This window comes from Rhizophagus irregularis, chromosome 29 (genome assembly GCF_026210795.1).
Source record: "Rhizophagus irregularis chromosome 29, complete sequence".
Lineage (NCBI taxonomy): Eukaryota > Fungi > Glomeromycota > Glomeromycetes > Glomerales > Glomeraceae > Rhizophagus > Rhizophagus irregularis.
Genome location: NC_089457.1, coordinates 2,056,123 through 2,083,842, shown reverse-complemented (window position 1 = coordinate 2,083,842; position 27,720 = coordinate 2,056,123). Strand labels below are relative to the sequence as shown.

Genomic DNA, 27,720 nt, shown 5'->3' with positions numbered 1-27,720 from the left:
GAACTAGGCGCTAATATTTAAAATTTTTGGCAAAAAGCATGTTTAAATAAAAAATAATTGAAGCTCTTATTAAAATGCTAAACTCGAAAAAGAAAAATCAGATTTTAAGAGTAAGGATTATAAAATTAACTTTTGAAATTAGAAAATCTCACATGATTTCTATCTTCGTGACGCAACACCCATTTTTACGTCACATAAAGCTATATTTATTAAAAAAAAAAAAATAAAAAAAATGTATTGTTAAATCCCCCCTATTTGTTGATTAATAATAAGTCAATAAAAGTCAATAAATGATAAAATTAATTATGAAAAAGTAAAAATGGAAGCCATCTATATATAATAGTTTACTATCATATGAGAAACTACAATAAGCTCCAAAATAAATTATCAACCAAAATAAAAAAAATAATCGTACAAAAATACATAGGAATTGAAATATACTATAAACTGATACTTTCAAAATAATTGCTCAATTCATTTATTTTGATCCTTTACCCTTTTTAATCAACCATTGCAAAGTTATATCAATATTTACTTGATTTTTTGCAGAGATTGAATAACAAGAAACTTCCCTATTATTGATGGATTTTAAATTCCTATAAAATAGATAAAAAAAAATAGTTAAATAAAGGTCAAAGAATAAATAAATATATATATTTATCTTTTCAAGAAAATAAAGTATCCGCCTACATTTCTTCAATAAGTTTATCAACCGGCAAAGCATCCTCTAAGTCATTTTTATTTCCCAAAACTAAAACTGGGATACTAGCAAGTTGAGGTTTATCCAAAAGATTGCGTAATTCTTGTCTTGCTGCATCTAATTTTTCGTGATCGGCAGAGTCAACTACAAATCTATTAAATAAAGCATTACATTTTCAATAAGAAAATTCTTTACTTGTTAATGCTGAGATGAGAATTTTATTTTGTCTATAGTACTTACACAATAGCATTTACACCACGGCAATATCGTTCCCACATACTTCGAAAACGTGGTTGTCCGCCAATATCCCATAATTTCATAGTAACGCTTCCTTTCGTGACTTTACGCATGTTGAAACCTACCGTTGGAATCATATCTTCACTGAATTGACCAGACTTGCATAAATTTTTTTTTAAAAAAGACAGAAAAATTATTAGAGAATTCTACCAAATTTAGACTTCTACTGATAATAAAAAACCCTAAAATGACACCTACGGCAATTACGTTGACCAAGGTAGTTTTACCACTGTTCTGCAGGCCAACTAGAGTAAGTTCTAGTTCCGTCTTTATTAGTTTATTTTAACACAGTAAGATCGTAGTTAGTATGAATTCAAAAATTTCGGTCATAATCTACCATGTTCGGAATTTACTCAAAATACCTTAAAAAATAAACTCCTAAGCCATTCTAGGAACGATTTCAATATAGAAGCCATTTTAAATCAGTAAACTTTACCAAAAAAATTTGAAAGAGTGAAAATTAAAAGAAGTGAGAAAATGAGTTTTTAGAAGTGTGATTTATTTACGTGCCTCAGCTTAGATTATAAGTTTCAATTACTGCATGCAAAACACTACATAATTGAAGAGAACTGATCGACAGACAGATCAACAATCTCCTAACCATGAGATGCTTCACGTGTTATAAAGCTCTGACGTCTCCTTCTGACTTGAGACCTATTCCAAAAGTTAGTATTATTCTCCTTTGAATAAATACACTTTGCTCAAATGGCGTTAGAAGCTGAAGTGTGGAGCGACATTAAACCAATTCCCCTAGACGATGGACCTGACCCGTTGGCACCAATTGCATACGATGCTGAATGTATATAAGCTCATTTATGTTCTAAGATTTTAGTTGAAGTAATAAATTTTATATATTTATCTATTTTCTTAAAAGACTCTGAAGCTATGGGTTACTTTCGCGCTATTTCTCAAAGGGATGAACGTAGTGAAAGAGCTTTAAAACTAACAGAAAGAATTGTTGAGTATAACCCTGCTCATTATACTATCTGGTTAGTAGCATCATGGACTCGCTTTTTTAAATAATCTTCTTATTTGATCAATTCGTTTGAAATTTTATTTTAGGCACTATCGTCAACAAATTTTATTCTCTTTGAATAAAAATCTAAATGAGGAATTGGATTTTGTAAAGGAACAAATAGAGAGTAATCCAAAGAATTACCAGCTTTGGTAAATTTAATTTAAATGTTTTTTTTTTGGATTTTTTCAATCTAATATTTTTTAAAAATTTTAAAGGCATCATCGACAAGTTCTTGTGGAAAAACTTATGGATGCTTCTTGTGAATTGCCATTTATTAATGAGATTTTGAATGATGACGCAAAAAATTATCATGCTTGGACTTACAGGCAATGGATTATAAGAACTTTTAATTTATGGGAAAATGAACTTGATTTTGTCAATAAATTATTGGATAAAGATGTTCGAAATAACTCTGCCTGGAATCAGAGATATTTTACCCTTTTTTTCAATCCAACTAAACCTACTGAGGAATTTCTTACTCAAGAAATTGAGTAAGTGATAATGATAAGAAATATGTATAAATTTTTAGTTGATTTATAAAACATTTGTTTATCTATTTTTAGATATGTGATTGAAAAAATTAAAATGGCTCCAAATAATATAAGCCCATGGAATTATATTAAAGGGTATACTTTGCATGTGTTATTTAGCTTTAAAATTTTTTGATTAACATTAAAAATATTTACTTTTTTAATATATTTCTAGCATTATCGCAAAGTCTAATAAAGATATTGGTATTTTGGAAGAATTATGTAAAGAGATCGAAAAACAGGATATTATATCTCCTCATGCTATTGGATGTCTTGTAGATATTTATGAGAGTCGGGCGCGAAAAGGATCTGCCACAGATAAAGAAGAAGGAATCAGAATTTGTACACTTTTAGCAGAAAAGCATGATGCTATTCGAAAAAAATATTGGGAATACAGAAAAGTCATTTTAACATCACTTTAATTGGTATTTGTAGTTGGATGATTTTTATAATCCGTTATATATTATAGTATTTTAATAATTCATCTATTAGTTAAAACATTTGGTTACAAGACAGTATTTTAATTTTGTCATCGTAAAGACTTAAACAATAAATGATCGGCCGCGAAGTTCATGTGATTCGTACCACATTCCGTAATAGGTGATTACGCAACCCTAATTTAAAGTATAAATAAATAGATCCTTGAGATTTGTAAAAATATTTTTTAAATAAAAATTTATTACTTATAAATCTTTTACTGCGAATAAGTGAATAAGCAAAAATGGTAACGATTCGAACTTTCAGTAAATGAACTATCTTTTTCTCTTGTAAAATTTCAGCTAAATTTTGTTCAAAAAATTGACTTTATATCTTTAATAATATAGGGAAACGCTCAGTCTGGTCTTCCCCCACTTGGTGGCCCTGGTGATGATAAAAATAAAGACGATAAGGTTAGAACTTTTTAATGCTATCCCTTTTATACTCAAAATAACAATTATTGCAATTTTTAATAGGATAAAGATAAGAAAAAGAAATGGGAGCCGCCTCTTCCTACTCGTGTTGGAAAGAAGAAGAGAAGAGGACCCGACGCAACTTCTAAATTGCCAGCGGGTAGCGATCATGTGCATTTTTTAATATAAATGTGGTCTACGATTTATTTAACCAATTTCTTTACTTTAGTTTACCCTACAACAAGGTGCCGATTGAAACTATTAAAAATGGAGCGTATAAAAGATTATTTGTTGATGGAAGAAGAATTCGTTCAAAACCAGGAACAACTAAAGCCTCAAGAAGAGAAGGCACAAGTATGTATTGTAATTCAATATTTTAATTTGATAAGTTATTTTAAATATATATTTATTTATTTATTTTAGGAAGAAAGAATTAGAGTGGATGATTTACGCGGATCGCCCATGGGTGTTGGTACCCTTGAAGAAATTATTGATGATGATCACGCTATCGTTTCATCATCTACAGGGCCAGAATACTACGTTAGCATTTTATCCTTTGTGGACAAAGATTTATTAGAGCCCGGCTGTTCAATTTTATTACATCATAAGGTAGAATTATTATTTTCATGATTTAGTATTATTAGTATTTATTTACTTTCCATTATATCTAGTTTTCCTGATTTGTCTTTATTATAGGCAATGTCTGTCGTTGGTGTACTCCAAGATGATACGGATCCAATGGTCAGTGTCATGAAACTTGAAAAGGCACCTACTGAGTCATATGCTGATATTGGTGGTTTGGAACAACAAATTCAAGAAATTAAAGAGTCTGTAGAATTACCGCTGACACATCCTGAATTGTATGAAGAAATGGGTATCAAACCCCCCAAAGGCGTAATTTTATATGGTGTTCCGGGTACAGGTAAGAAATAATATTATTAGTAAAAGTGTTCAAAATAATTTTAATTAAGCTTTTATTTAATAGGCAAAACATTATTGGCCAAAGCTGTAGCCAATCAAACATCAGCCACGTTTTTACGTGTCGTCGGATCCGAATTAATTCAAAAATATCTTGGGGATGGACCAAAACTTGTTCGTGAATTGTTCCGTGTTGCAGAAGAACACGCTCCTTCAATTGTTTTTATTGATGAAATTGATGCAATTGGAACAAAACGGTACAACCATGTTGATTTTTATCTATCCATTTTATTTAATTTTATTACTTTATTAATAACGATGAAATAAATTTGTAGTTATGACTCAAATTCGGGTGGTGAGAGAGAAATTCAACGGACTATGTTGGAACTTTTAAATCAATTGGATGGTTTTGATTCCCGAGGGGATGTTAAGGTAATGATAGAATATATAAATATATATATTGAATAAAGTTGGTGGATTTATGCAAGATGTATTCTAATTATTTAGGTTATCATGGCGACAAATCGTATTGAATCACTGGATCCAGCATTAATTCGTCCGGGGCGTATCGATCGTAAGATTGAATTTCCGTTACCGGATGTAAAAACTAAACGTCGTATCTTTAACATTCATACTGGCAGAATGACTTTGGCAGGGGATGTAGATCTTGAAGAATTTGTGATGTCAAAGGATGATTTGAGTGGGGCTGATATAAAGGTAATGTATTTTAATTAATATAAGATTAACTTTAATTAAAACAAGAATTAATATTCTTTTTGCATTTTTTCAAGGCTATTTGTACCGAAGCAGGTTTATTGGCTCTTCGAGAAAGACGAATGAAAGTGATCGCTGAAGATTTTAGAAAAGCACGTGAAAAAGTTCTTTACCGTAAAACTGAAGGCACACCCGAAGGGCTTTACTTGTAGTTTATTATTATCGATTCTTTAAAAATAGCTATTTTGTAATACAAAGAAATAAAATATTTTTTTAGATTATTTAAAAATTTAATACAAAATTAATTAAAACAAAAATTTATACTCTGCTGTACATGGTAAATATGCATTATCACGTGCAATCGGCATATATATTTTATATGATCTGCGTGCGAACTTTACAATTATCTTTTGTAAATTATAAAAATGCCGAGAGGTTCAAAAAAACAAAACCCTCTAAATATGTTTCCTACATCACCTCCAATGATAAATCTAGATGATGATCCACCGGATTATTTACCAGAATTATCAAAATTTTCAAAAATAACTTCAGACGATAGTGCATATAAATCGTAATTATATATAACATATCCCATTCGAAGTTAAATCGTTGTTTTAAAATTTATTAACAAATTTTAAATATTTTTATGAAGTTGGATATGTTTATATCCAATTTATTTCGATTCGACCAAATCTGTACAGAAAGGAAGAAGAGTTAGTAAGGATATAGCTTCCCCACATCCTTTGGCAAAAGACATTGCTGAAGTTGTAAAGAACATAGGAATAAATTGTTTATATGAAGTAAGTTTTTGCCACTGATTTTTAAATTACAAGTATAATTTATTTATAAAATCTTCATAATAAATAGCCACATAAAGGACACCCTTGTGATTGGGAAAATCCTGGTAGAGTACGCGTACAATTGTTTAATGAAGATAAAACACCTTTTAAGTCAGAAATTCCAACTCGTAAGTTTAAAATTAACTCAACTTTTTGAAATAAATAAATAATATATATGTATTTATTTATTTAGGTAAAGAATTAATCAAAAGAGTAGCATCATCATTACCAGAAATTCAAAAAATTAATCCGCAACAATTTCCACCAAGTCATTCTCCTGCTGCTTCTAGTGGTATGCTAAAAGAAGGAAAAGGAGGCGGTGATGTTGGTAGTTCAAACACTTCAGCTACAACTTCTGGTCAATCTATATCTTCAGCTAGCGGTTCTTCCAAAAAGAAAGGAAGAAAAGGAAGAAAATAATTTTTTTTTTCTTGAGAAAGACAATTCAATTTTTTAAACAAATTCTTTGGCTTACAGACTAATATTAAATTTTTAAATATTTAATAATAATACATTAAAAATAAAATACATATTATGAAAACTACCAAATATATATTGACAAACTATGCACTTGGGGTATCAAATAATCTATCACCGGCATCTCCTAAAGGAAAAGAGAAAATAATTAAATTTAATCCTCTCTTATAATAGTGTTTATTATTAAGACATACCTAATCCGGGCACAATATAACTTGAAATAAAAAAATTGAATTGAATGTAATTAATTAATTTCGCAATAATATTAATGCACTATATTACATATAGTCTCTTACCCATGATCATCCAAAATTTCATCTATTACACCCACGAAAACTTCGACGTCTGGATATTTTTTATGAAGATTATTGAGACCCTAAAATAAAACATTTAAAAGTTAGAATTTAAAATTAAGCTATTTCTCCTCTTTAATTTAATATAAAATTAGATTTACTTGACGAGAAGCAACTGCTGTAATGAATTTAATCTTAGACTTTATTCCCCAATCCTTTAAAATGCTAACTGCGGCAATAGCGGTTCCTCCCGTAGCAATCATTGGTTCTAAAACAATAACTTGATCTACATTTGGTTCCGAAGGTAATTTGTTATAATATTCAACAGGTTGTAGTGATATCTTTTCTCTAAAAATTCCAAGATGTAAAATTCTAGCAGTCGGGATCAATTCTTGCAAAGCTTTATAAAACCAATCATAATTACTAATTTAGAACCTAAATTATATGATGCTAAGAGTGAAAAAATCATACCATTTACAAAGCTAATACCAGATCTTAATATAGGTACGAGACCAATTTTAGGTGCTAATTCAACGCTTGAATATGTTCTCAAGGGACTTTGTTGCTGTTGTAAATAAAAATATCGTGTAAGTTTACAATTAAACAAGGTAAATTGTTTAATAATTTTAATAATTATAATTTTAGGCATACAGGCTCTGCAGTTTTAAGAGATAAGTCAGCAGTAGCTTCGTACGCAAGAAGTTGACCAATTTCATGCATAAGTTCTCTTATTTGTTTTGACTTAGTGTTCTTATTACGAAGAATGGAGATCTTATGAGCGACTAAAGGGTGACTGGAAGCATAAACGTGAGACATTATTGAAGCTATGACGCGGAATCTGATTTTCGAACGCGGTTTAAGGGAACTTTTTCGAACAGAACAGTTAGAACAGTTTTACAGGATCGACGAACATCGTGAGAAATCATGCATGTCATGCTCAATGCTCATGCATGCCGATTAATGCGGATTTTCAACTTGCATCGATAAGGATAATCGACTTTACGCCCTCTTTTATTATGTATTGTGATTGGCTAAAATTTTATTAAAAAATAGAAGCTAATCAAACCCCAACGTTCCATAGATTTACCCCTATCTCCCCAACCTATGATCCGATAATGAATCCTTGCCTAGTCTAACCTGCGTTGACTTTTATTATTATTTGATCCAATTTTCGTACAAAGGCAACTAAAGAAACAAAATGACGGACGAAGTTTCATCCAACATAAGTGATACTGTACTTCATAAAATCTTGGAATCTGTCGAAGCCCTGAAGAAGGATCAAGAGTCGTTAGCTTTCAAGGTATTTCAGTTTTAATAATTTAGACTAGCCGATATTATTGTTATTAACGAAATCGCAACATTTAGCTTGATTCGTTTCAAGCTCAGAACAAAGAAGAATTGAAAAAACTTCAAGAAAAACTTGATCCTACGACGACGAGAATTTCTAAAACAACAGTAATTGCAAATAAAGGTTTGTGAACGTTTTTTTAAGGAAATAAATTTACTTATGTGTATTAACATTGCCTCTATTAATAGTTGTTGTCGATGAGAAGGAAACAGAAGTAATACAATCGAAAGCGAGTTTAGAGCCCAGTAGCGAATCAAATAAGCAGTCAATATATAGCGATAGATTAATTATTCTCACAAGTAAGACCATTACATTCTATTCGTTTTTATTTTACAATATATTGCCCGGTTCATTATAATTCATCATATAGCATATCCTGATCAGTTTGGTATTAAGCCAATATCTCTTAAGTGGGGTGAATTAGATCCTATTGTTCGTGGTCCAATTGTAGCATCTCGTCATCCTAAGAGTATTAAGATTCGGTGCGTAAATTAGATTCTTCATTTTTTTGACATTACAATATTACATAATCGATGTTCTAAATTAATATTGTCATTAGTAATGCTATTGGCGCTTATGGAGGTACATATTGTGTCTATCGCGCCTTGGCAGTCGCTATGGGTGCACTTGACCCCAATCATCATCCTGATTTTAAAAATACAGAACCTACGGTAGAAATAGGACCTCATCCACAATGGGGAAACGCTGATAGAATTGTTTCATTCGATCCCTTTGGTCATATTGCAACTACTTGCTTTGCTAATCAAATTTCTCAAGGAATCGATATTCGTCCAACCATTGCTATTACTAGAGCACATATGAAATTAGCAGAAATTGAAAATTGTGTTAAAGAAGGAAGATTACAGATAGATGGCAAAGTTGTTTTGAACGACACCGGAGAATTGAATGTTGTAAAAGCTGCAGTTGAGCCTGTATGGTATTTGCCAGGGGTAGCAGCAAGATTTGGCATTGACGAAGGATTATTACGCCGTGCACTTTTTGAAGATACCGGTGGGATGTATCCGGAATTAGTTACACGTCCGGATCTTAAAGTATTTTTACCTCCAATTGGGGGTCTTAGCGTGTATATTTTTGGGAATCCGAAAAATGTAAGCGATGCATCTAAGAAACTGACAGTGCGAGTACATGATGAATGTAATGGATCTGATGTTTTTGGATCCGATATTTGTACTTGTCGTCCATATTTAATTTTTGGTATGGAAGAATGTGTAAAAGAAGCTCAGAATGGCGGATCCGGAGTTATAGTTTATTGTAAGCATTATTTAGACAATACTTTCACTGCATATTACATTTTCTAATCACTTTGATTATAGTCCGTAAAGAAGGACGCGCTCTTGGTGAAGTTACAAAATACCTCGTGTATAACGCCCGTAAACGTTCCGCGGGGGGTGATACTGCGGATAATTATTTCTTGCGTACAGGTATTTTAGGAAAATTTAAATATTATAAAACTAAATTCTAAAATTAATGAGAATTTTATCCCTTAAAGAGAATATTGCCGGTGTTAAAGATATGAGATTTCAAGCGTTGATGCCTGATGTGTTGCACTGGCTGGGAATCACCAAGATTGACCGAATGATGTCAATGTCAAATATGAAATACGAAGCTATTGTTGGATCTGGAATCGCTATTCACGAACGCATACCAATCCCTAATGAACTGGTTCCACCAGACTCTCGGTAAATATTTAAAAAATATAATTTATAATATGCGTATATATATATGTGTATATATTTTTGAATGTACTAAATGTTCGTTTATTATAGAGTTGAAATTGATGCTAAAATTGCAGATGGATACTTTAGCGGTGGAAAAGTCCTTTCCAAAGAAGAATTAACAAAAGTTAGAGGGAGAGAATGGGATGATATTCAACACTAATCTATATATGTACCGAATTTTATCATTATGAAGTGTTTATTTAATATTTTTGTAATATCAAACATCGAAGAGTATAAATAAATATAATTAATCTTGATCCGGTATGCCATAACGGCTGTTAGTGTAGAAAAAAGAATTAGATAAATAATTATACATAATTGGCTAAAAACTTAATAAATTTTACCTCTTTAATTCTCTAAGTTCCTCTTCTTTTTTCTGGAGATTCATCTTTTTAGTAACTTTATTAGGTTGATAATAAAGTACAATAAGATATCTGCCCATAACATTGAATCCATTAAGATGATCACAAGCAGCTTTCGCATCAAATATATCTTCATAAACTACAAATGCTGTTCCACGTGTATCCTTTTCACAGCCTCTACGAGTAGGAAAAAGGGTTAAGCCAAGACTCTTGTTTGCTGAAACATGAAAATTACGAACTTACAATCGTATTTGACGTATCGCACCGTACTTTCCGAAAATATCGTACATTTCTTCAGAAGTAATATTGAATGGAAGATTCCTTACAAATAATACTCGATTTACTTCGGGTGGTAACCGGGCCTAATTGATCAAGTCGCAAAGATATCTTAGATTTAAGTTGTTAAAAGAGATCAGTAGATAAACTAAGAATATTAAACGTTACATTCCGGTTTTTTGCTGAGGCTGCCATAGCCATTTTTGTAAAGTAGCGTTATTGAATAGAAAAAAAAGAGACTTGAATTCAGCAAAGTAAAAAAATTCGTACTATATATCACATGTTACAAAAGGTAAAAGATTCTGATTGGTTGAGATATGGACACGGGAACTACTATTCTCATACCCGAAATTGTGCTTAAACTATGTAATGCACAGATGACCAATTTGACCAATTTCAATTCAAGTAAAATTTGCCAGAAAAAAGAGTATTCACTTGCTATTGCGGTAACCGTGAACACCCTATTTCTAAAGAAAGTTAGGCAAATAATTTCGGAGATCAATACAAAAATGCTTCTGGGGTAATCGGGACAACGTGTAGCGTATAGCTCTTGATATGCCTGTAAATCTAATCGCTTCTGATTTTTTTTTCAGATAAGATAAAGGAAATCAAACAAATTTCATATTTAAAAAACAATGTTTTATGGATCAATTGGATCATGTATAGTTCTTTATAAAGTAAAAATTAATTATATTGTATCACAGGACACAGGGATAATGCGTTGATCCGTTCTCTGCCGTTTTCGTTTCATTATTCCTAAATCAAATAGTATTTTGTATGCCAATCATTTATTCGAGGACGCTTATTTGTAAACTAAAACCGTCAATAATATTATTGTATCACATGGAGAAAGAATTTATTCCGTTTAAATGTGTTGATCCGTTCTTTGCCGTTTTATTATTGTTCTTGGATTACGTAAAGTACATAAATGTCAATCATTTATTAAAAACTGTTTATTTGTAGACTAAAGCTGCTAGTGATACACTAAACCTTTATTGTACCACGGAGAGAAGGATTTAAATGCGTTGATCCGTTCTTTGCCGTTCGTTTCTTTATCTTATCTTAATTATTTTACAACCGATTCGCGATAAGATTATCACGTATTGCGCGTTGGAAAAAAAAAAGTAATGGTCCCGTGACTTAAAAATAATTTATATATTGAAGCCCCACAAGTTGTTTTCTTTTCAGAAATTCTGCTTAAACTAAAAATATATTATGGCACTTAACAAAGTTGACGACAAACGGACCGTAGTGGTTTGTGGTCTTGGTATGGTCGCCCTATCATTTATTGAAAAGTTATTAAAATATGACACAAAACACCAATTTAGAGTAGAAGTATTTTGTGAAGAAGCTCAAGGTAAGATTTTTTAATTTTAACCGATTTATAATTTGGATCGTTTAATTATTAAATTCTGTGTTATTATTTTCGTTATTTTATTATTTAAGTTGCATATAACAGGGTCGGTTTAACTCAATTCTTTTCTCATCGAGAAGAAGAACGAATGTTGATGCAACCCTTAAGTTGGTATTCGGAGAATGATGTAACTGTTCACATAAACGAGAAAGCAACTTATATCGACACAACTACAAAATGTGTAATATCGGAAAATGGCTTATCCGTATCTTATGACACGTGTATGTTGGCTACAGGATCTTATCCGTTTGTACCACCGATCCCTGGTTGGGATAAAACTGGTGTATTTGTATATCGTACCATCAATGATTTAAACGAAATTATCAATTATGGCAAAAAATCTAAACGTGGTGCAGTAATTGGGGGTGGTTTACTTGGTCTTGAAGCCGCTAAAGCTTTGATGGATTTGGGATTGGATGTAACAATCGTTGAAGTTGCTCCAGTATTAATGGCAAGACAATTAGATGCTACAGGTGGAGAAATGCTTAAAGATGAAATCGATAAATTAGGAATTAAATGTATTCTTGGTATTCCACCAAAGGAAATTACTACTGACGAAGATGGCAGGGTTTCAGGTATTCGGTTTGAAAATGACTCAATTGAATTGGATTTAGTTATCGTTGCTGCGGGTATTCGTCCACGTGATGAACTCGCTAAAGCATCGGGAATTTCGACACACCAACGTGGCGGCGTTTTTGTTGATGATTGTCTACAAACAAGCGACCCTAACGTTTACGCAATCGGTGAAGTCGCTTTATATGGTGGTATGATTTATGGTCTTGTTGCACCTGGTTATGATATGGCTGATGTTGTTGCAAGTAACTTGACAGGTGGAGATAAACGATTCTTGGGAGGAGATTTGTCATGTAAACTTAAACTTTTGGGAGTTCACGTTGCCAGCTTTGGTGACTATACTGCTAGTAAAGATGTGGCGATGCCTTTGTTATACAACGATCCCTTTGGCTCTGTGTATAAAAAACTTTTATTCTCAAAGGATGGCAAATACTTGCTCGGTGGAATTATGGTCGGTGATACAGATGATTATACTAAACTACACGCTCTAATGAAATCAAAGAAAGTTTTAACTGTTGCTCCCGGCGAGCTTATTCTTGGTGTTAAATCCGGTCAAGCTCCCGGTGCAGATGATCTTCCTGATGAAGCTCAAATTTGGTATGTTTAATTTCTCATCTCGTATCAGCGTGTTTAAATTGAAAATCACGAAACTTTACTTACCTTACTAATTTTATTATACAAGTTCATGTAATAATGTATCAAAAGGGCAAATTCGGGACGCAGTTAAAATCGAAGAGTGTCGTTCTATTGGTCAAATTAAATCATGTACAAAGGCCGGTACAGGATGCGGTGGATGTCTTCCGGCTGTAACAGAAATTTTCGAGACTGAAATGAAAGCATTAGGTCACGTGGTGACTAATGCGCTTTGTCCTCATTTCAGTTTAACACGTGCTGAATTATTTCAAGTTGTCAAAATAAAAAAATTGACAAATTTCAAAGACATTATTGAAAAGGTCGGCAAAAATGGAACTCACGGATGTGAAATCTGTAAACCAGCTGTCGCGTCAATTTTAGCTAGTTTATGGAATGATCATATTCTTAATCACGCCAATTTACAAGACACGAATGACCGTTATCTTGCGAATATTCAACGTGGTGGATTATATTCGATAATTCCTAGAGTACCTGGAGGTGAAATCACACCTGAAAAGCTTCTAGTGATAGGAGAAGTTGCCAAAAAATATGGATTATACACTAAAATTACTGGTGGCCAAAGAATTGATCTTTTTGGTGCTAGAAAACAAGATTTACCTACTATCTGGGAAGAACTTGTTAATGCCGGTTTTGAATCCGGCCATGCTTATGGAAAAGCTTTGAGAACTGTAAAATCTTGGTAAGCTTTATATTGTAATATTATGATCATTTCACTAAATATTAATTTTTTACGATTTACTTGTTTCAGCGTTGGTTCAGAGTGGTGTCGTTATGGTAATAATTAAATTTTCGCAGTCTTTCTTTTGCGAACAAAATTTTAATCATTTTTTCACTTGACAAGGTCAAGGAAATAGCGTAGCCTTTGCTATTGAAATAGAAAATCGGTATAAGGGAATTAGAGCTCCTCATAAGATTAAAGCCGCCGTCTCTGGTTGCATTAGAGAATGTGCAGAAGTAAGTATCCACGTATTTTACCTTCGTTCCTATTAATTGTAATGTTATTAAATTCCTGTCTAATATGGCTTCTTTTTTTTAGGCTCAAGGAAAAGATTTTGGTCTCATTGCAACGGATAATGGTTATAATTTATATGTTTGCGGTAATGGTGGAGCTAAACCAAAGCATGCTGTTTTACTGGCAAAGGATATTTCGGAAGAACTCGCCATCAAATATATCGATAGGTTTTTAATGTATTATATCCATACTGCTGATAGATTGACGCGTACAGCAAGATGGCTAGAAAAAATGGAAGGAGGAATTGAAGTGAGTTATTTTTGTTATCAATTAATGTTTGAGGCAATATAGAAAAAAATGATGAAAAAATATATTACAAAAGAAATGGCGGGTATTAAAATAACTAAAACATCCTTTCTCCATGCCTCTTTGACATAATTACGTTATTTAGTATCTTAAAAAAATTATTATTGATGACCATCTTGGCATTTGCGCAGAATTGGAAGAAGACATGGCTCGATTAATTTATTCCTATGAATGTGAGGTAAGGGAATCATCTAAGTAGGAAAAATATGCTGTCTGTATTATAAATTTATCTTATTTTATATTTTAATGTGAAAGTGGGCCAAAGTCGTGCAAGACCCAAAAAGACGTGAAGATTTTACTCAATTTATAAATACGGACGAAACCATTGATGGAATTGAATGTATAAGTGAACGTGGTCAATCCCGTCCGGCAGATTGGCCAAAAGAATGTGCAGTCACAGAAAAAGACATTAGTGAAGTTAAAAAATCAGCAAATTTGGAATCAAAGAAATGGGTGAAGATTGCTCCATCTAGTGCATTCCCAGATGATGCTGGGCAGGTCATCAAATATGGAGACACACAAATCGCAATTTTTAATACCAATGAACGTACAAAATGGTATGCTACACAAAATATGTGCCCGCATAAGCGAGCTTTTGTATTATCTCAGGGGTTAGTTGGCGAAGAAGAAAATGGCACGATTAAAGTAAGCTGTCCAATGCATAAGAAAAATTTCGCATTGGAAACTGGTGAATGTGTATCGGGAGATGTGGATCTCAAGCTTATGACTTTCGAAATTAAAATTGAGGATGATTTCGTATGGCTATATCTTCCTCCCAAACAAGAACTTGATCGAATTCTTGGAACAAGTAAATGGAAAGTTTCTAAAAAATTATCGAAAATGAGCAAGAGCAAAAATAATATAGAAATTTTGGGAAGTACAGCTGCAGTTGGGTGTGGTGATATATCACCTTGTGGTGATAAAAAAATGGATTGGTAATTACTTCTGTACCGTGTATTTTAAATTGGATAAATTAAATTTAAGTACCATTTTTATTTATATTAGCAGTTCAAATAATATCTTTGCAGTTTGCAAAGTCATTATAGAACAGATTATATTCGATAGATTCTTATACAGTCAATGAAATTTATGAACTAAAAATGTTAGTGCATTTTATTTATTTTAATCGTAACCCTTAAACTGTTTTGCAGGCAAATTTGCCTGCAATTTTGTTTTTTAATTAAAGATACTTTAAATGTTTTAAAATATTTTATTATATAAACCAATATTTTTGTAATAAATTCTATAGTATTTTCTAAGTAAAAATCGAAAAAAGTTCAATTTGATATCGGCAAATTATAACAAATAGTAGCTAAATCTTTTAAATTGAAATATCTTTTTATCTATTAACCCTAGAAATATAAAATTACCACCATTTGATGCGTCTTAGAAGAATCTGATAGAATAAAAATTGTTCTACAAATATTATGTAACAGGATATCTTATAAAATCTATAAATTAATATAACTTTCTATCTATTAATTTTAGAGTTATGATTTTATTACCATTAAATGCGCCTCAATAAACTTCACATTTCTATGATCACTAGATCTTAATTTTAGCCCTTACTGTTTAAGGGAAATAAAAATATTTTTACATATATTCGAAACACGTGATCAATCACATTAAAGGTTACGTTGTACTACATTCAAATTATAAATCAAGCTGGAAAATTGTCACTTGAGAACTTCGAAGAAAAATGAGTAGACGTCGTGATTATACAGGGAGAGCGCCTGACAAAGATTTTCTTATTGAAAGAAAACGTCGTCGTCTAGAAATTTCTTATTCAATATGGCCTTCTTCGCCTGAACCAGAGCCATTAAGCCCACGTGAACGATATAAAAAAGGATCTCGATTTGAAGCTAGTAATTCAGATAGTGAAGATAGGAAAAGACACAAAACGAAAAAACATAAAAAATCCGAATCTAAGTCAGACTATCGTTCATCTAAACATAAAAAAAGTTCTAAACGACATAAAAAACAAAAGAAACATCGATATAGCAGCCCTTCAAGCGAGACTGAAACTGATCAACGTAGTGAAGTCTCTGTTAAAGATCGAGAAACTCAGGTTTTGAAAGAAGATACATTTATTTCTGAAGAAATAGAAAAAATTGTAGAAAAACGGGCTGAGCAACAACAGCAGGAAGATACAATAGTAGGACCGTTACCCACGCCTGTTAATGAAACGAAGCTAGGAGAAAGAGATTATGGTGGAGCATTGCTTGCAGGGGAAGGTTCGGCTATGGCGGCATATGTTCAGGAAGGAAAACGTATTCCACGTCGTGGTGAAATTGGGTTAACAAGTAATGAAATTCAATCATTTGAGGACGTTGGCTATGTTATGAGTGGAAGTCGGCATAGGCGTATGAATGCTGTTCGTATTCGTAAAGAAAATCAAGTCATATCTGCTGAAGAGAAAAGAGCAGTGATGTTATTTAATCAAGAAGAAAAATCCAAGAAGGAGAACAAGATTATTTCGGATTTCAGAGAATTATTATCAGAAAAAATGCGAGGAAAACAATAATTTTTATTAGTATTACTGGACATTCAATATACTTCATAATTTAAGTTTTCTTTATTACCTGTTACGTTTTGTTGTAGTAATCATAGTTAAAAAGTCTGTTTGTAAAAAAACGGTTTGACTGATTAAAATAAATCACGCGATTAAGTACAAAACCAAATTACCAAATTAGTCTCCATACAAATCGGGGGTTAGCCAATTATTTTCATTACTTTTATTATGAATGTATGAATGCCAATTTGCCAAACATGATAAAAAATTACGGTCATCAGCGGGATTATTTATCCCTTATCCAAATTAATGACGCGTAGTCCGATAAATTCCTTTTTTAGTCAACCTTAGTCAAACTTTCACTTTAGTTTTAGCCTTTTCGATACCAAATTCAGTCATGTATGCGATTTTAATATTGTAATACAGGACGAATACAAGTTTAAGAATCGTTGCACGTGAAAATCTTTTTTTCATCTTTTTTTTCCCTTGATGTTTTCGTCGCCATTTATTTTCGCAAATTCTTTCTTACATGATTAATATTAATTTATCACATATTCTTTTATAATAAAGACATATTGTCAATAACAACTTCGAAAGATGTCATCACTTACGAGTCCTTCAAAAAACCAACAAAAACTTTCAACTTCAGAAAATGAATCATCAATACGTGATATTACACACATAAGAGTAGATAACTCCTCTACTCCTTCCTCCTCTCAAAAATTTTCCCTGCCGCCAACCGAGTATAAAAATTCCAATGTACATAATGCCATGTTGAAATGTAACCAGGATTATGTACAGAAGTCCAAGATTCTTATGAGTCTTTTGGTCGACACCTCTTCAATCCTTAAACTAGTTCGTGAAACTAATAAACAACGATGGGATTTACATTATCCTTTTGTTGGTATTAAAAGTACTCAGACACCCGGTTTAAAATCTTCGTTGTATAATGATAGAAATCACAGGTCAATGAGTAAATATAAGCAAAAAGTTAATGATCGATTGCACACTCCTACCGATATGTCATCTTCTCAAGAATTTAACTCAAAATTAAATGTGCTTAAGCTTGATTTGAAAAGGGGGGACACATCTTCTGCTGAAACCGTCTTTGAAGACCTGGATAAAAGCGCAATCGCAACCCTGTTGGATGGTCGCTTAGTTCAAACAGAAAAACGATGTGAAAGTCTTCACGCACGAATTTCCGATACTAGTTCTAAAGTATTGGTTGCCGGTGATGTAAATGCTGGAAAAAGTACATTTGTAAATGCACTTCTCAGGAAAGAAGTAATGCCAGTCGATCAACAACCATGTACAACTTTATTTTGTGAGGTGCTTGATGTTCAAGAAAATGGTGGTATTGAAGAAATACATGCTATCAAAGATATTACCTCGTATAAAAGAACAGACGTCTCAACGTATACTGTTATCGAATGGAAAGACTTATACGACACTATTGTTAATAATGAAGAATCAGGAGAGTACACTCAATTGAAAATATATACAAAAGATCGTCGAAATGCTCAAGAGAGTTTATTACATAATGGAGTAGTTGATATTGCATTGATCGATTGTCCTGGATTGAATAGGGATACACTCAAAACAACTGCATTGTTTGCTAGACAAGAAGAAATTGACGTTATCATTTTTGTTGTCAGTGCAGAAAATCATTTTACCTTATCTGCTAAAGAATTCTTGTCAAACGCTTCTAAAGAAAAGGCCTATCTCTTTATAGTTGTTAATAGGTTTGACAATATTCGACATAAAGAAAAATGTAGACGAGCAATTTTGGAACAAATCAAAGAAGTTTCTCCACGTACTCATGAATATGCAAAAGATTTGGTTCATTTCGTTACTTCAACATCCATAAAGATCGAAAAAGATGATGATAATGTTGGTAATATGTCTCATAAATTCAATACAGCCGATCAGAATGACAATGATACAAAAAGTATAGAAGAATTTTCTAAGCTTGAAGAATCGTTACGTACATTTGTGTTGAAAAAACGATCAAAATCAAAACTTGCACCTGCTCAACATTATCTCGATAATTTGGTAACTGACATCGGTGTATTAATTGAGTTTAACAGAAACATTGCCCAGCAAGAGAATGATAAGGCAAACATGAAACTTAAGGAAGCGGAACGTGCTTATAATAAGTTGGTATCTGATCAAAAGTCATCTGTCGCAACTGCTGAAAAAGCAGAAACCCGTGTATGTGAAGAGATACAAACTTTTACTAGAAATTCTTTAGAAAAAGCTATTGAAAATGTTGGTAAAAATGTTTCATGTGAATTTAATGGCTTATTATATATTTGGGGTTATGCAAATGACCTCCGTGATTCAATGTTAGACGATATTCAAAAAGAAGTGGTAGCTTCTGAAGAGAATGCTAAAAATAAGACTGCTCAATGCATTAAATTAATCCAAGATCTTGGAAAAGATTTAGGAGAAGTTAAACAAGTTAACCTTGATAGAATGTATACTAAGCCTGGAATGTCTATTTCGATTGATATTGAAATATCTGACTTCATTGAATTTGATTTAAATGAAAAATTTAGTGAAGGATTGGGATTTGCAGGTTTAGCTGGTGGAGCTGTTATGTGTGCAGCAACCAGGTTGGATGCCCTTTCATGCTTGTGGAAATTAACCGGTTTTGTAGGCTTTAATAACATGCGAAGATTAGCTCTGCCATTAGTTGGACTAGCTGGTTGTATATATATTTGATATTTACTTTAAATTATTTTTTCTCCATTTTTATCATAATATTTATTATATATTTTTTTTACAGGATTTGGTATTGTTACCTATATACTTTTTGATGCTAAACATGTAATTTCTCGTAAAGTTGCACGTAAAATTCGCGGTCATTTGAAACGTTCAGACTATGTGAACATTGAAACCAATCGAATCGTGAGACAAGGCCGCAAAAAGATAAGAAAGGTATCAGATAATCTTCGAGACCAATTTAGAAAAGCCGTGGAAGAAGAAGAGACAAAGCAAGTTGCACAACGTATATCATACAAGAAATCAGAAGAAGCTGTCAAATTCTTTGAAAAGATCTTTAGCCAGACTGAACAAGTGGCCGAGTGTTTGGAAGACTTTCTTGGTAACAATGAATGGGAAGATTACGAGGAAATTCCAGTTTCCAATTAAATAATATATATTGTTAAAAATCCTATAATACAATCAGTTTAATAATTTGATAAATACATTTATTACATCAATAATTTTTAAAAAATGTTTATTTAAAACTTATCTTGTAAAAAAAAAAAAAAAATCTCGTGTAAGAACATATTCATAAAAAAAAATAAAGTTACCACTTTATACCAGACACTTTTTTTGATTTGTATAATTGTATATATATTGTATTGTAATTAAAGCACGTGATCTAATAAATGTTTCGGAGTCTCTATATTGAAACTCCTGACGTTCTTCTCACGTTCTCTTATCGTCCTATTCTCTCTCCTTACGTGTTTATCGGTATTTTCTTCGAACTTTTTCAAGTATTATGTCAGAAGAAACCGAGTTTCCAAAGACCGTTGAAGGGTTTGGATACCGTTTTAATGAAAAAGGAGAATTGAGAGATATCGAAACAGGTATGCTGACGGAATTGTAATATATTTTAACAAAATATTAATTTATACTTTTTATTATCAAATTTTATTAGGTGGGAGATTTGAGTTCTTTTATAGAACTGGAGACCGTTATTATAACCAAAGACGTTATGAAGAATTGGGTGGTACTTTATCATTTTTTTTTCTAATACAATGTTATGAGTCAAATACTTTTTATTAAAATCTTGATTAAATGTTATATAGATGTAATCGGTGAATTCATTGAAAATGAATTAGTAGAACAATATAACCTCATCAGAAAAATTATTCCGGTGGAGTTGAAGGAAGATGATAACATTGCAAATGCAAAAAGTAGAATTTATATAAGGTACATACAAAATAAGAAATAAAGATCCTACTATTATAAAAAAAACCACAGTCAATAATAGAATATTTTCATTATCTTCTATATAGTGATGATGCCCAAGAGTGTCAAACTTTGCTTTTGCTAATACAAGGAAGCGGAGTAGTGCGGCCTGGACAATGGGCACGTCAAGGTTTATAAATTTATCTTTAATAAACGCGTTAAATCTTTGTTGGAACTAATTAATTTATTTCGTATTTTTGGATAGTGATTATTAATGATTCTCTCGAGGTTGAAAATGTGTATTTATGTGTTTTTGATGCAGCTGTATGAAAATATATTATTTAATTCGTTTTTGTTATTTTTAATGCTGATTAAATATAGCTTGGAACTATGTTTCCATACATCAGAAAGGCCCAAGAGTTAAAATGGGGGATTGTTATATTTAATCCTAATGAGAATTATGGAAGTATTATGAAAGATGGAGAAGTAAGTTAAAATGCTTATTAATCATATTTTCGTTTTATACAATGTAGTTATTCTTATTTCCATTTAATATTTATTCAAGGTTAGGGATCGTCGTATATTTGGCTCAGAATCACCACAAAATCATTGTTTATATGTATGGGATAAATTTGTAACGTAAGATATATTTATTTTTGTTGACAATTTTCAAAAAAAAAAAATCGATTTTAAATTAATTCATCTACAGAAACGCGAGAGCGAAAGAAATTCTAATTGTGGCTCATAGTTATGGTGGAATTTGTACTAGTTATTTGTTAGATCAATATGGTAAATCAAATTATCAAGCTTGAGTTAGAAAATAGTCAAAGATTCATTAGTAATTAACTTGTTTTTTATAATAGCTGATGATTTTTATAAACGTGTTAAGGGAATTGCACTTACGGACAGTGTGCATAGCTCTGGAATGATACCAACACATTCTAAACTTTGGTTTTCAAAAAAAGCTATTAATTGGATTAAATCAGACTTACCTATAAATGATCCTATACGCGAAGCAAATCAATTTTATGGATGTAATTGTTTTTCAGCAGGTGAAGAGTCTGTTTTGCATTTATTTTATAATAGTTTGTGTACAAATAACTAATATTACTTTAATCAAACAAGGTCATCATAAACATGAATATACTTCTGGTGTAGCCATCGAGCCCGTTTTTGAATTTCTGCAATTTCGGGCTCGAGGTAATAAAGAGATAACAAACCAAAAGAATGAAACAAGTGAACAATCTTTTACAAATAATAATGAAGGTAAGGAACAGTAAAGTTAATAAAAACAATAAAAACGCAAGCTTGGGATAATTAATAGCGCTTAAAATACTACAGATGATAAAGAATCAAGAGTTGTCAAATCATTTAATGAAGAAACAAAACTGCAAACTCAAAATGGTAGTGAATCAATAACACACGAGAAAGGTACAAATGATATGGAAATTGACGAATTACCTGAAGCAACCAATAAGACCAGCTCAGAAAATGATACTAAGCTAGATTCAAGTTCAGCTATGGAAACTGAAGCGACTAGCTCAGAAAATGATACTAAGGCTACTGAGGAATCTCAGCTAGATTCAAGTTCAACTATGGAAACTGAAGCGACTAGCTCAGAAAAGGATACTAAGGCTACTGAGGAATCTCAGCTAAATTCAAGTTCAGCTATGGAAATGGAAGTTGAAGAGACTAGCTCAGAAAAAGATATTAAGGCTAATGGGGAATCTCAGTTAGATTCAAGTTCAACTATGGAAACTGAAGCGACTAGCTCAGAAAAGGATACTAAGGTTACTAGGGAATCTCAGCTAGATTCAAGTTCAACTATGGAAACTGAAGCGACTAGCTCAGAAAAGGATACTAAGGAATCTCAGCTAAATTCAAGTTCAGCTATGGAAATGGAAGTTGAAGAGACTAGCTCAGAAAAAGATACTAAGGCTAATGGGGAATCTCAGTTAGATTCAAGTTCAACTATGAAAACTGAAACGATTAGCTCAGAGAAAGATATTAAGGCTACTGAGGAATCCCAGCTAGATTCAAGTTCAACTATGGAAACTGAAGCGACTAGCTCAGAAAAGGATACTAAGGCTACTGAGGAATCTCAGCTAGATTCAAGTTCAGCTATGGAAATGGAAACTGAAACGATTAGCTCAGAAAAAGATATTAAGGCTAATGGAGAATCTCAGCTAGATTCAAGTTCAACTATGGAAACTGAAGTGACTAGCTCAGAAAAGGATACTAAGGCTACTGAGGAATCTCAGCTAGATTCAAGTTCAACTATGGAAACTGAAGCGACTAGCTCAGAAAAGGATACTAAGGTTACTAGGGAATCTCAGCTAGATTCAAGTTCAACTATGGAAACTGAAACGATTATCTCAGGAAAGGATACTAAGGCTACTGAGGAATCTCAGCTAGATTCAAGTTCAGATGTGAAAATAGTTGATGAAACAGTGGCAACGAATGTGATTAGCTCAGAAAAAGATACCACGGCTATTGAGGAACTGACAGGTAGCGAAACACCTAATGCAATAATGAACGAGCAAGTGGAAATAGTTGCCAAAGCAACCAATGAGACTACTACTAAAACAGTAATAAACAAGCAAACCAATGAAGTTAATTTAGAAAAAAATACTGAAAAAGATACGCTAAAAGCTTTTATGAACAATGCTATCACGAATGATGAAGTTACTGTAAAAAATGATATTTCTGAAAATGAAAAAATTAATAATAATAATACACCAAAAGAAAATACGACAGATTCAAATTTTAATACAGATGCTCAAGTTTTAAAAGATGATAATAATTCAAAGGATTCCTCTCAGAACAACAATGTTTAGACAGATCAAATTATATCTTAATTGAAAATGTTTAAAAGCTAAGGTTTAAGGTTTAACAAATCAATGTTTCTTTTTTGTATAACATATAATATATTATTAAAGAATTTAATCTTATTTGTTCTAATAAAACTTCGAAATTTTTCTTGCTGCAATAATAATGGTTTACATGTGTTACATACAATTGCTGAATGAAACTATACATGTTGAAAGTTTTTTAATAATAAAAATCTATAAATTATCGTTTTTTGTTATTTTCACACCAAATAAATCTTCTTATTCTTGCAACTTCATTCCTTTTTTTCAAATAACCTATGATTTTACAGCCGAATTTTATCACAAATGATTATAATAATAAAAAGGACTAAAATTACTAAAATAATTATTAATTAAAAAAAAAATGGAATCCGTGGCGAAATAGAGAATGTAATAATTTGTTTCATTTATGCAAATATTTGAAATTGATGAGAAAACATTTTATATTACACATATAGTGGTAGTATATTTTTTGAGTTTACTGTCTTTTTGCAACTTGGACATGGAAATTTTTTCTTTTCCGAATATTTGTATTTATCTACACAAGAACCACATACTACGTGTCCACAATTACTTAAAGCCCATAACTTTTCATGTAATAATTCATCACAATCGGCACAAATTAATGTGTGAGAATCTTCAAGATCTCTTGCATGACCAGATAATATTGGCGGTTTAGGAGAATTATTATTTCTTCGACGTGGTGGAGTGTTGAGTATTTGAACATCATTAGAGTTAATATTTGTATTTGCTCTACTAGGATCAAAAAAAGTTGACATTGGAGACCTGGAAGATCCTGAAGAATTATTGTTTCCATAATGTATATCATTTGCCGTTAATAATACTTCTGTGGTTGAAGCATATGGATGAAATGCCGAAGAATGATGTCGGTGGCGATTGTTATTGTTATTATTATTGGTTTGACTCATTGTTAACATAAAATTTAAAAAGCCTATACATAAATTATGATTTTTTTATAAAAAAAGATTTTTTTCAAATTATTAGTAAATCAAAAATTTTATATAATTAATATACAAGGAAAAAAAAAATATCTTTAAAGCAAAACAAACTTCTAATTGAATGTCTACTTTGTGTTCGATTGGGACGTGTTGAGGTGCTCCTGTTAGAACTACTTCCGTTAGTACTAAGTCCTGCTAAACCATTCCTAAGATTATAGTTGGTATTGTTGCCTGAAGAATCTTGAATGTTGTTAGAAGAATGTCTTGTTGAAGAATTGAAAATATTTTGGCTATCAAAACCAAGCATACTATTAGGATTGTTATTATCATTAAAGCGATAATTACTATTGTTACGATGCGAAGAGTCATTATTTTCGTCTTCAGATTCACTTATTATTATGATATCGGTCACTGGAGTTCTTCTAACAGGCAATGGTGTCATCGTCAAGTCAATAGGTGAAGATGCCGACATATTAATAAAAGTTCGTGGGATTGTCGCTGGACTTGACATTGTATTTAGAAATACCCGTTTTTTTGAAAAGTTGAAATAAAAAAAATAAGACTTTATTATTAAATGGAGTGGCTATTTATATTTTACTATGACACTATATTTTGATTATAAGGGAACGTGACGTCATTGCTTATTAGTCACGAGATGTATTTATAATTACAGATAAACGAATTACATAAAATGAATCAATATTTCCATAAATGGAATTGATATATTTAAGGAATGTTTTAATCATACTTCCATAACCGGAAATAGATCATCACATTATTCCCTATAAACTAAGTAATATTATATATTTTTCCAACGGCGGTTGGTGCAACCCTTCCAGCAAATGCAGCTTCGCCCTCATGTAATTGAAATTCTAATGCAGCTCTGCATCTCCAACCAGAACAATGACCAGGAGCTAAAAAAGCGGGATTAACTAATGCTTTTAAATCTCTCACAGTTTTTTCAATTTTACTTTCTTGATCATAACCCGCTAAATGAAATCCCCCCATAACCAAATAAATTGGATATTTTTCTCGTTTATCAGAAAGCGGATTTTGAGCTTGTAATAAAGTGTTGACAATTCCTGCATGCCCGCATCCCGTGACTACAATTAATCCTTTATTTTTTATTCTTAATACTAAAAACCTTTCTTCCATTATTAACGGATCATCTGTCCAAGTTGACAATGTTTCATCGTACGCTACATGGTTAGCTAATCCTGTCTCATACTTAATATGACGAGATATTTTTCCGCTCACATAAAAGAAATTTGAACATATTGTGTGAGATTCATCAGTTTTCACTAACTTCCCGCCAGCTTTTTCAAGTTCCTCAAATGTAGGATTATTAATAACCATCACATTATCACTCTTGGGAAGCTTAATTCCTCGACGAGATGGTCTATCTTTGGGTAAATCGACAATTACTTCTTTTAAAGAACAATCGCGTCTTGCTTTACTTATTGCTTCAATTGCACTCGGTAGTCCATCAGAATGGTCTAATAATCATATAATCATGTGAGAACAATGTAGTTAGGACTTAGGAAATATACATATATGTATACGTCTTTTATCACGCTTTACCGCAATGCCAATGACTCAATACCTTGAAACGTAAATAAAAAAAATAATTATTATTACGAAAAAATTTTTTGTAAGAAATTATATGTATATACCACAGTTTCAATTTTTGAATAATCAATTCCTAATTTACGTGAATTATCCATAAAAATTTTTCCATACGGTCCAGCATCAAATAATACCGAATGAGATTCCCCATTGCATGTACCAGTCTATTTAAGAACATTTTTCCATTAATTTTTCCATTAATAATACGTGCATTTTACTATTTAACTTACGATAAGAACAGAATAACCATGGGCACCACAACAGTATTCCATAATCTCCAAAGTTTCTTTTTTATTTATTAAATCTCTCTTAATTTCAGCTATGATAAGAGATAAAATTACATATTTACTTTAATAAAATTAACATTAAACATGCACGGTAATTTATTTACTTGTGATATTCCCGATACTAGCATTTGAAGAAGATAACGGATCAACTTCATTATCAACGACAATTATTATTTCTACTTCGTCAAGTTCTTTTAAGCTTTCATATCCCAAATTATTCGCCATATTAATTTTTTCGTACAAGAAAGAGAGTTTTGACTTTTAAAATAGCTTATTTGATCTTCACATGACTAATAATGTGATAATTTCACAGATATCCAATAAACGGTACAGATTTTCTTTAACTGTAATTCTTACTAAAAGTATTTGTATAAAGATTTTCATTTAATTTTTGTTAAACTCTTTAATGGTATAAATTAAACTTTTAATAAAAGCATTCATGACAAATTTTGATGTTTACTTACTTAATTCAACATTATTTCTTAGCATTATATAATACTAAATAGATAAGAATCTACCTTAATAATAAAAAATTCATTTTAATTTTATTATATATAAAACTGAAGTATTATTTTAAATTAATGAATTAACCAATCCATGAGAATCAGCATTATTTTAATAATAAATTTTGGGGAGATACCACTTCTATAACTTAGTATTTAATGATTGTAAAAGTAAGAAATATAACTCATCTTACTGAGATGAATTGAATGGTAGTAATTTTCTTTTTAGAACTGATAGATAATGAGAAATCTTATAATATTTTTTAGAGGTCCAAATCTGCTAGAGAAAAATTTTTATAAAAAATCATAAATTTTGAAAAATTGATTTTTTAAACTTATAGGAAAGTGTCTTTTTATTTTCTAAAAAAATTCTTGATACTTTGCCAAAAGATAATATTAGGTAAAGTTATATACTTATATGTAAAATATACAAATAAATTAAAAGAAATTTATTGTATTAATTATTTTTATCAAACTTTTTTATGCTTTTTTTACCTTTTTTTTACTATTTAACCATTTTTTTTTATCAAACTTACTTTTGTTTTTTTCTATTTCCTTATTTTAAATCATTAAATTTCATAATATTTGTTAAATTAAATAATTCAGATTAAATCTTCTTTATAAAAATTTATATTTTACATAGTTTTTTTGCTAATCAATTTTAATCAATCAATTTTAATTT

General features: G+C 31.3%; 13 protein-coding genes across 13 annotated transcripts; 8 read left to right on the top strand and 5 right to left on the bottom strand.

Annotated features, from left to right (window-relative positions):
* Positions 1-159: 159 nt before the first annotated feature.
* On the bottom strand, positions 160-1,520 carry OCT59_019797 (ADP-ribosylation factor-like protein 8B). The gene is made up of 5 exons (XM_025317290.2): positions 1,360-1,520; positions 1,196-1,264; positions 941-1,095; positions 691-852; positions 160-596 (listed from the first exon to the last, which is right to left on the bottom strand). The coding sequence occupies exons 1-5, from the start codon at positions 1,411-1,413 to the stop codon at positions 479-481; spliced, it is 558 nt and encodes a 185-aa protein (XP_025178556.1). The 5' UTR covers positions 1,414-1,520; the 3' UTR covers positions 160-478.
* A 111-nt stretch (positions 1,521-1,631) lies between these two features.
* On the top strand, positions 1,632-3,240 carry OCT59_019796 (uncharacterized protein). The gene is made up of 6 exons (XM_025317291.2): positions 1,632-1,796; positions 1,872-1,986; positions 2,060-2,164; positions 2,231-2,506; positions 2,579-2,641; positions 2,721-3,240. Exons 1-6 carry the CDS (start codon positions 1,703-1,705, stop codon positions 2,965-2,967), a joined length of 900 nt encoding a protein of 299 aa, XP_025178557.1. The 5' UTR covers positions 1,632-1,702; the 3' UTR covers positions 2,968-3,240.
* OCT59_019795 (ATPase of 26S proteasome regulatory subunit 4) lies at positions 3,212-5,437 on the top strand. The gene is made up of 10 exons (XM_025317292.2): positions 3,212-3,269; positions 3,370-3,435; positions 3,499-3,595; positions 3,665-3,789; positions 3,859-4,044; positions 4,132-4,357; positions 4,421-4,610; positions 4,689-4,785; positions 4,861-5,070; positions 5,145-5,437. Exons 1-10 carry the CDS (start codon positions 3,267-3,269, stop codon positions 5,277-5,279), a joined length of 1,335 nt encoding a protein of 444 aa, XP_025178558.1. The 5' UTR covers positions 3,212-3,266; the 3' UTR covers positions 5,280-5,437.
* Positions 5,438-5,469: 32 nt separating this feature from the next.
* OCT59_019794 (uncharacterized protein) lies at positions 5,470-6,443 on the top strand. Its single transcript, XM_025317293.2, has 4 exons — positions 5,470-5,638; positions 5,720-5,867; positions 5,935-6,034; positions 6,100-6,443. The coding sequence occupies exons 1-4, from the start codon at positions 5,493-5,495 to the stop codon at positions 6,324-6,326; spliced, it is 621 nt and encodes a 206-aa protein (XP_025178559.1). The 5' UTR covers positions 5,470-5,492; the 3' UTR covers positions 6,327-6,443.
* Positions 6,444-6,469: 26 nt separating this feature from the next.
* Positions 6,470-7,492, bottom strand: OCT59_019793 (uncharacterized protein; the record flags this gene model as incomplete). The annotated part of the gene is made up of 6 exons (XM_025310811.1): positions 6,470-6,510; positions 6,578-6,597; positions 6,680-6,759; positions 6,838-7,076; positions 7,148-7,241; positions 7,328-7,492. The coding sequence occupies 6 exons, from the start codon at positions 7,490-7,492 to the stop codon at positions 6,470-6,472; spliced, it is 639 nt and encodes a 212-aa protein (XP_025178560.1).
* Positions 7,493-7,755: 263 nt separating this feature from the next.
* OCT59_019792 (Putative GTP cyclohydrolase) lies at positions 7,756-10,123 on the top strand. The gene is made up of 8 exons (XM_025317294.2): positions 7,756-7,976; positions 8,042-8,147; positions 8,213-8,323; positions 8,395-8,506; positions 8,584-9,296; positions 9,359-9,466; positions 9,535-9,724; positions 9,812-10,123. The coding sequence occupies exons 1-8, from the start codon at positions 7,875-7,877 to the stop codon at positions 9,921-9,923; spliced, it is 1,554 nt and encodes a 517-aa protein (XP_025178561.1). The 5' UTR covers positions 7,756-7,874; the 3' UTR covers positions 9,924-10,123.
* Positions 9,776-10,643, bottom strand: OCT59_019791 (uncharacterized protein). Its single transcript, XM_025317295.2, has 4 exons — positions 10,570-10,643; positions 10,369-10,487; positions 10,108-10,302; positions 9,776-10,038 (listed from the first exon to the last, which is right to left on the bottom strand). Exons 1-4 carry the CDS (start codon positions 10,600-10,602, stop codon positions 10,011-10,013), a joined length of 375 nt encoding a protein of 124 aa, XP_025178562.2. The 5' UTR covers positions 10,603-10,643; the 3' UTR covers positions 9,776-10,010.
* A 973-nt stretch (positions 10,644-11,616) lies between these two features.
* OCT59_019790 (uncharacterized protein) lies at positions 11,617-15,621 on the top strand (the record flags this gene model as incomplete). The annotated part of the gene is made up of 8 exons (XM_025317296.2): positions 11,617-11,758; positions 11,848-12,985; positions 13,071-13,721; positions 13,791-13,816; positions 13,884-13,996; positions 14,079-14,303; positions 14,446-14,538; positions 14,616-15,621. The coding sequence occupies 8 exons, from the start codon at positions 11,617-11,619 to the stop codon at positions 15,297-15,299; spliced, it is 3,072 nt and encodes a 1,023-aa protein (XP_025178563.1). The 3' UTR covers positions 15,300-15,621.
* Positions 15,622-16,022: 401 nt separating this feature from the next.
* Positions 16,023-17,058, top strand: OCT59_019789 (uncharacterized protein). Its single transcript, XM_025317297.2, has one exon. It carries the CDS (start codon positions 16,060-16,062, stop codon positions 16,882-16,884), a length of 825 nt encoding a protein of 274 aa, XP_025178564.1. The 5' UTR covers positions 16,023-16,059; the 3' UTR covers positions 16,885-17,058.
* A 303-nt stretch (positions 17,059-17,361) lies between these two features.
* On the top strand, positions 17,362-20,202 carry OCT59_019788 (uncharacterized protein). Its single transcript, XM_025317298.2, has 2 exons — positions 17,362-19,579; positions 19,661-20,202. The coding sequence occupies exons 1-2, from the start codon at positions 17,470-17,472 to the stop codon at positions 20,023-20,025; spliced, it is 2,475 nt and encodes an 824-aa protein (XP_025178565.1). The 5' UTR covers positions 17,362-17,469; the 3' UTR covers positions 20,026-20,202.
* Positions 20,203-20,297: 95 nt separating this feature from the next.
* On the top strand, positions 20,298-23,781 carry OCT59_019787 (uncharacterized protein). Its single transcript, XM_066143783.1, has 11 exons — positions 20,298-20,468; positions 20,540-20,611; positions 20,691-20,814; positions 20,901-20,983; positions 21,059-21,081; positions 21,175-21,279; positions 21,359-21,432; positions 21,503-21,582; positions 21,657-21,845; positions 21,919-22,059; positions 22,135-23,781. The coding sequence occupies exons 1-11, from the start codon at positions 20,381-20,383 to the stop codon at positions 23,628-23,630; spliced, it is 2,475 nt and encodes an 824-aa protein (XP_066005501.1). The 5' UTR covers positions 20,298-20,380; the 3' UTR covers positions 23,631-23,781.
* OCT59_019786 (uncharacterized protein) lies at positions 23,678-25,171 on the bottom strand. The gene is made up of 2 exons (XM_025333439.2): positions 24,734-25,171; positions 23,678-24,615 (listed from the first exon to the last, which is right to left on the bottom strand). The coding sequence occupies exons 1-2, from the start codon at positions 25,131-25,133 to the stop codon at positions 24,110-24,112; spliced, it is 906 nt and encodes a 301-aa protein (XP_025178567.2). The 5' UTR covers positions 25,134-25,171; the 3' UTR covers positions 23,678-24,109.
* A 74-nt stretch (positions 25,172-25,245) lies between these two features.
* OCT59_019785 (uncharacterized protein) lies at positions 25,246-26,760 on the bottom strand (the record flags this gene model as incomplete). Its single annotated transcript, XM_025317299.2, has 5 exons — positions 25,246-26,118; positions 26,204-26,225; positions 26,296-26,412; positions 26,479-26,567; positions 26,640-26,760. The coding sequence occupies 5 exons, from the start codon at positions 26,758-26,760 to the stop codon at positions 25,412-25,414; spliced, it is 1,056 nt and encodes a 351-aa protein (XP_025178568.1). The 3' UTR covers positions 25,246-25,411.
* Positions 26,761-27,720: the final 960 nt, after the last annotated feature.

Excerpts from the sequence above, each read along its gene's own strand:
- OCT59_019791 (XM_025317295.2), bottom strand. The coding sequence starts at position 10,602 with ATGGCTATGGCAGCCTCAGCAAAAAACCGGAAT. Across the intron at positions 10,303-10,368 it reads GCGATACGTCAAATACGATT|AGGCTGTGAAAAGGATACAC; the intron begins GTAAGTTCGTAA and ends TCCTACTCGTAG. Across the intron at positions 10,039-10,107 it reads GAACTTAGAGAATTAAAGAG|CCGTTATGGCATACCGGATC; the intron begins GTAAAATTTATT and ends CTACACTAACAG.
- OCT59_019797 (XM_025317290.2), bottom strand. The coding sequence starts at position 1,413 with ATGGCTTCTATATTGAAATCGTTCCTAGAATGGCTTAGGAGTTTATTT. Across the intron at positions 1,265-1,359 it reads TTAGGAGTTTATTTTTTAAG|ACGGAACTAGAACTTACTCT; the intron begins GTATTTTGAGTA and ends AAACTAATAAAG. Across the intron at positions 597-690 it reads GATAAACTTATTGAAGAAAT|GAATTTAAAATCCATCAATA; the intron begins GTAGGCGGATAC and ends TCTATTTTATAG.
- OCT59_019792 (XM_025317294.2), top strand. The coding sequence starts at position 7,875 with ATGACGGACGAAGTTTCATCCAACATAAGTGATACTGTACTTCATAAA. Across the intron at positions 9,467-9,534 it reads TAATTATTTCTTGCGTACAG|AGAATATTGCCGGTGTTAAA; the intron begins GTATTTTAGGAA and ends TATCCCTTAAAG. Across the intron at positions 9,725-9,811 it reads CTGGTTCCACCAGACTCTCG|AGTTGAAATTGATGCTAAAA; the intron begins GTAAATATTTAA and ends CGTTTATTATAG.
- OCT59_019787 (XM_066143783.1), top strand. The coding sequence starts at position 20,381 with ATGTCAGAAGAAACCGAGTTTCCAAAGACCGTTGAAGGGTTTGGATAC. Across the intron at positions 20,984-21,058 it reads TGGACAATGGGCACGTCAAG|TGATTATTAATGATTCTCTC; the intron begins GTTTATAAATTT and ends ATTTTTGGATAG. Across the intron at positions 22,060-22,134 it reads TTTTACAAATAATAATGAAG|ATGATAAAGAATCAAGAGTT; the intron begins GTAAGGAACAGT and ends AAAATACTACAG.
- OCT59_019789 (XM_025317297.2), top strand. The coding sequence starts at position 16,060 with ATGAGTAGACGTCGTGATTATACAGGGAGAGCGCCTGACAAAGATTTT.
- OCT59_019796 (XM_025317291.2), top strand. The coding sequence starts at position 1,703 with ATGGCGTTAGAAGCTGAAGTGTGGAGCGACATTAAACCAATTCCCCTA. Across the intron at positions 1,797-1,871 it reads AATTGCATACGATGCTGAAT|ACTCTGAAGCTATGGGTTAC; the intron begins GTATATAAGCTC and ends TTTTCTTAAAAG. Across the intron at positions 2,165-2,230 it reads CCAAAGAATTACCAGCTTTG|GCATCATCGACAAGTTCTTG; the intron begins GTAAATTTAATT and ends AAAATTTTAAAG.
- OCT59_019794 (XM_025317293.2), top strand. The coding sequence starts at position 5,493 with ATGCCGAGAGGTTCAAAAAAACAAAACCCTCTAAATATGTTTCCTACA. Across the intron at positions 5,868-5,934 it reads GAATAAATTGTTTATATGAA|CCACATAAAGGACACCCTTG; the intron begins GTAAGTTTTTGC and ends CATAATAAATAG. Across the intron at positions 6,035-6,099 it reads TAAGTCAGAAATTCCAACTC|GTAAAGAATTAATCAAAAGA; the intron begins GTAAGTTTAAAA and ends TTATTTATTTAG.
- OCT59_019788 (XM_025317298.2), top strand. The coding sequence starts at position 17,470 with ATGTCATCACTTACGAGTCCTTCAAAAAACCAACAAAAACTTTCAACT. Across the intron at positions 19,580-19,660 it reads GCCATTAGTTGGACTAGCTG|GATTTGGTATTGTTACCTAT; the intron begins GTTGTATATATA and ends TTTTTTTTACAG.
- OCT59_019786 (XM_025333439.2), bottom strand. The coding sequence starts at position 25,133 with ATGTCAAGTCCAGCGACAATCCCACGAACTTTTATTAATATGTCGGCA. Across the intron at positions 24,616-24,733 it reads AAGTAGACATTCAATTAGAA|GCTTTTTAAATTTTATGTTA; the intron begins GTTTGTTTTGCT and ends ATTTATGTATAG.
- OCT59_019795 (XM_025317292.2), top strand. Across the intron at positions 3,436-3,498 it reads ATAAAAATAAAGACGATAAG|GATAAAGATAAGAAAAAGAA; the intron begins GTTAGAACTTTT and ends AATTTTTAATAG. Across the intron at positions 4,358-4,420 it reads ATATGGTGTTCCGGGTACAG|GCAAAACATTATTGGCCAAA; the intron begins GTAAGAAATAAT and ends TTTATTTAATAG.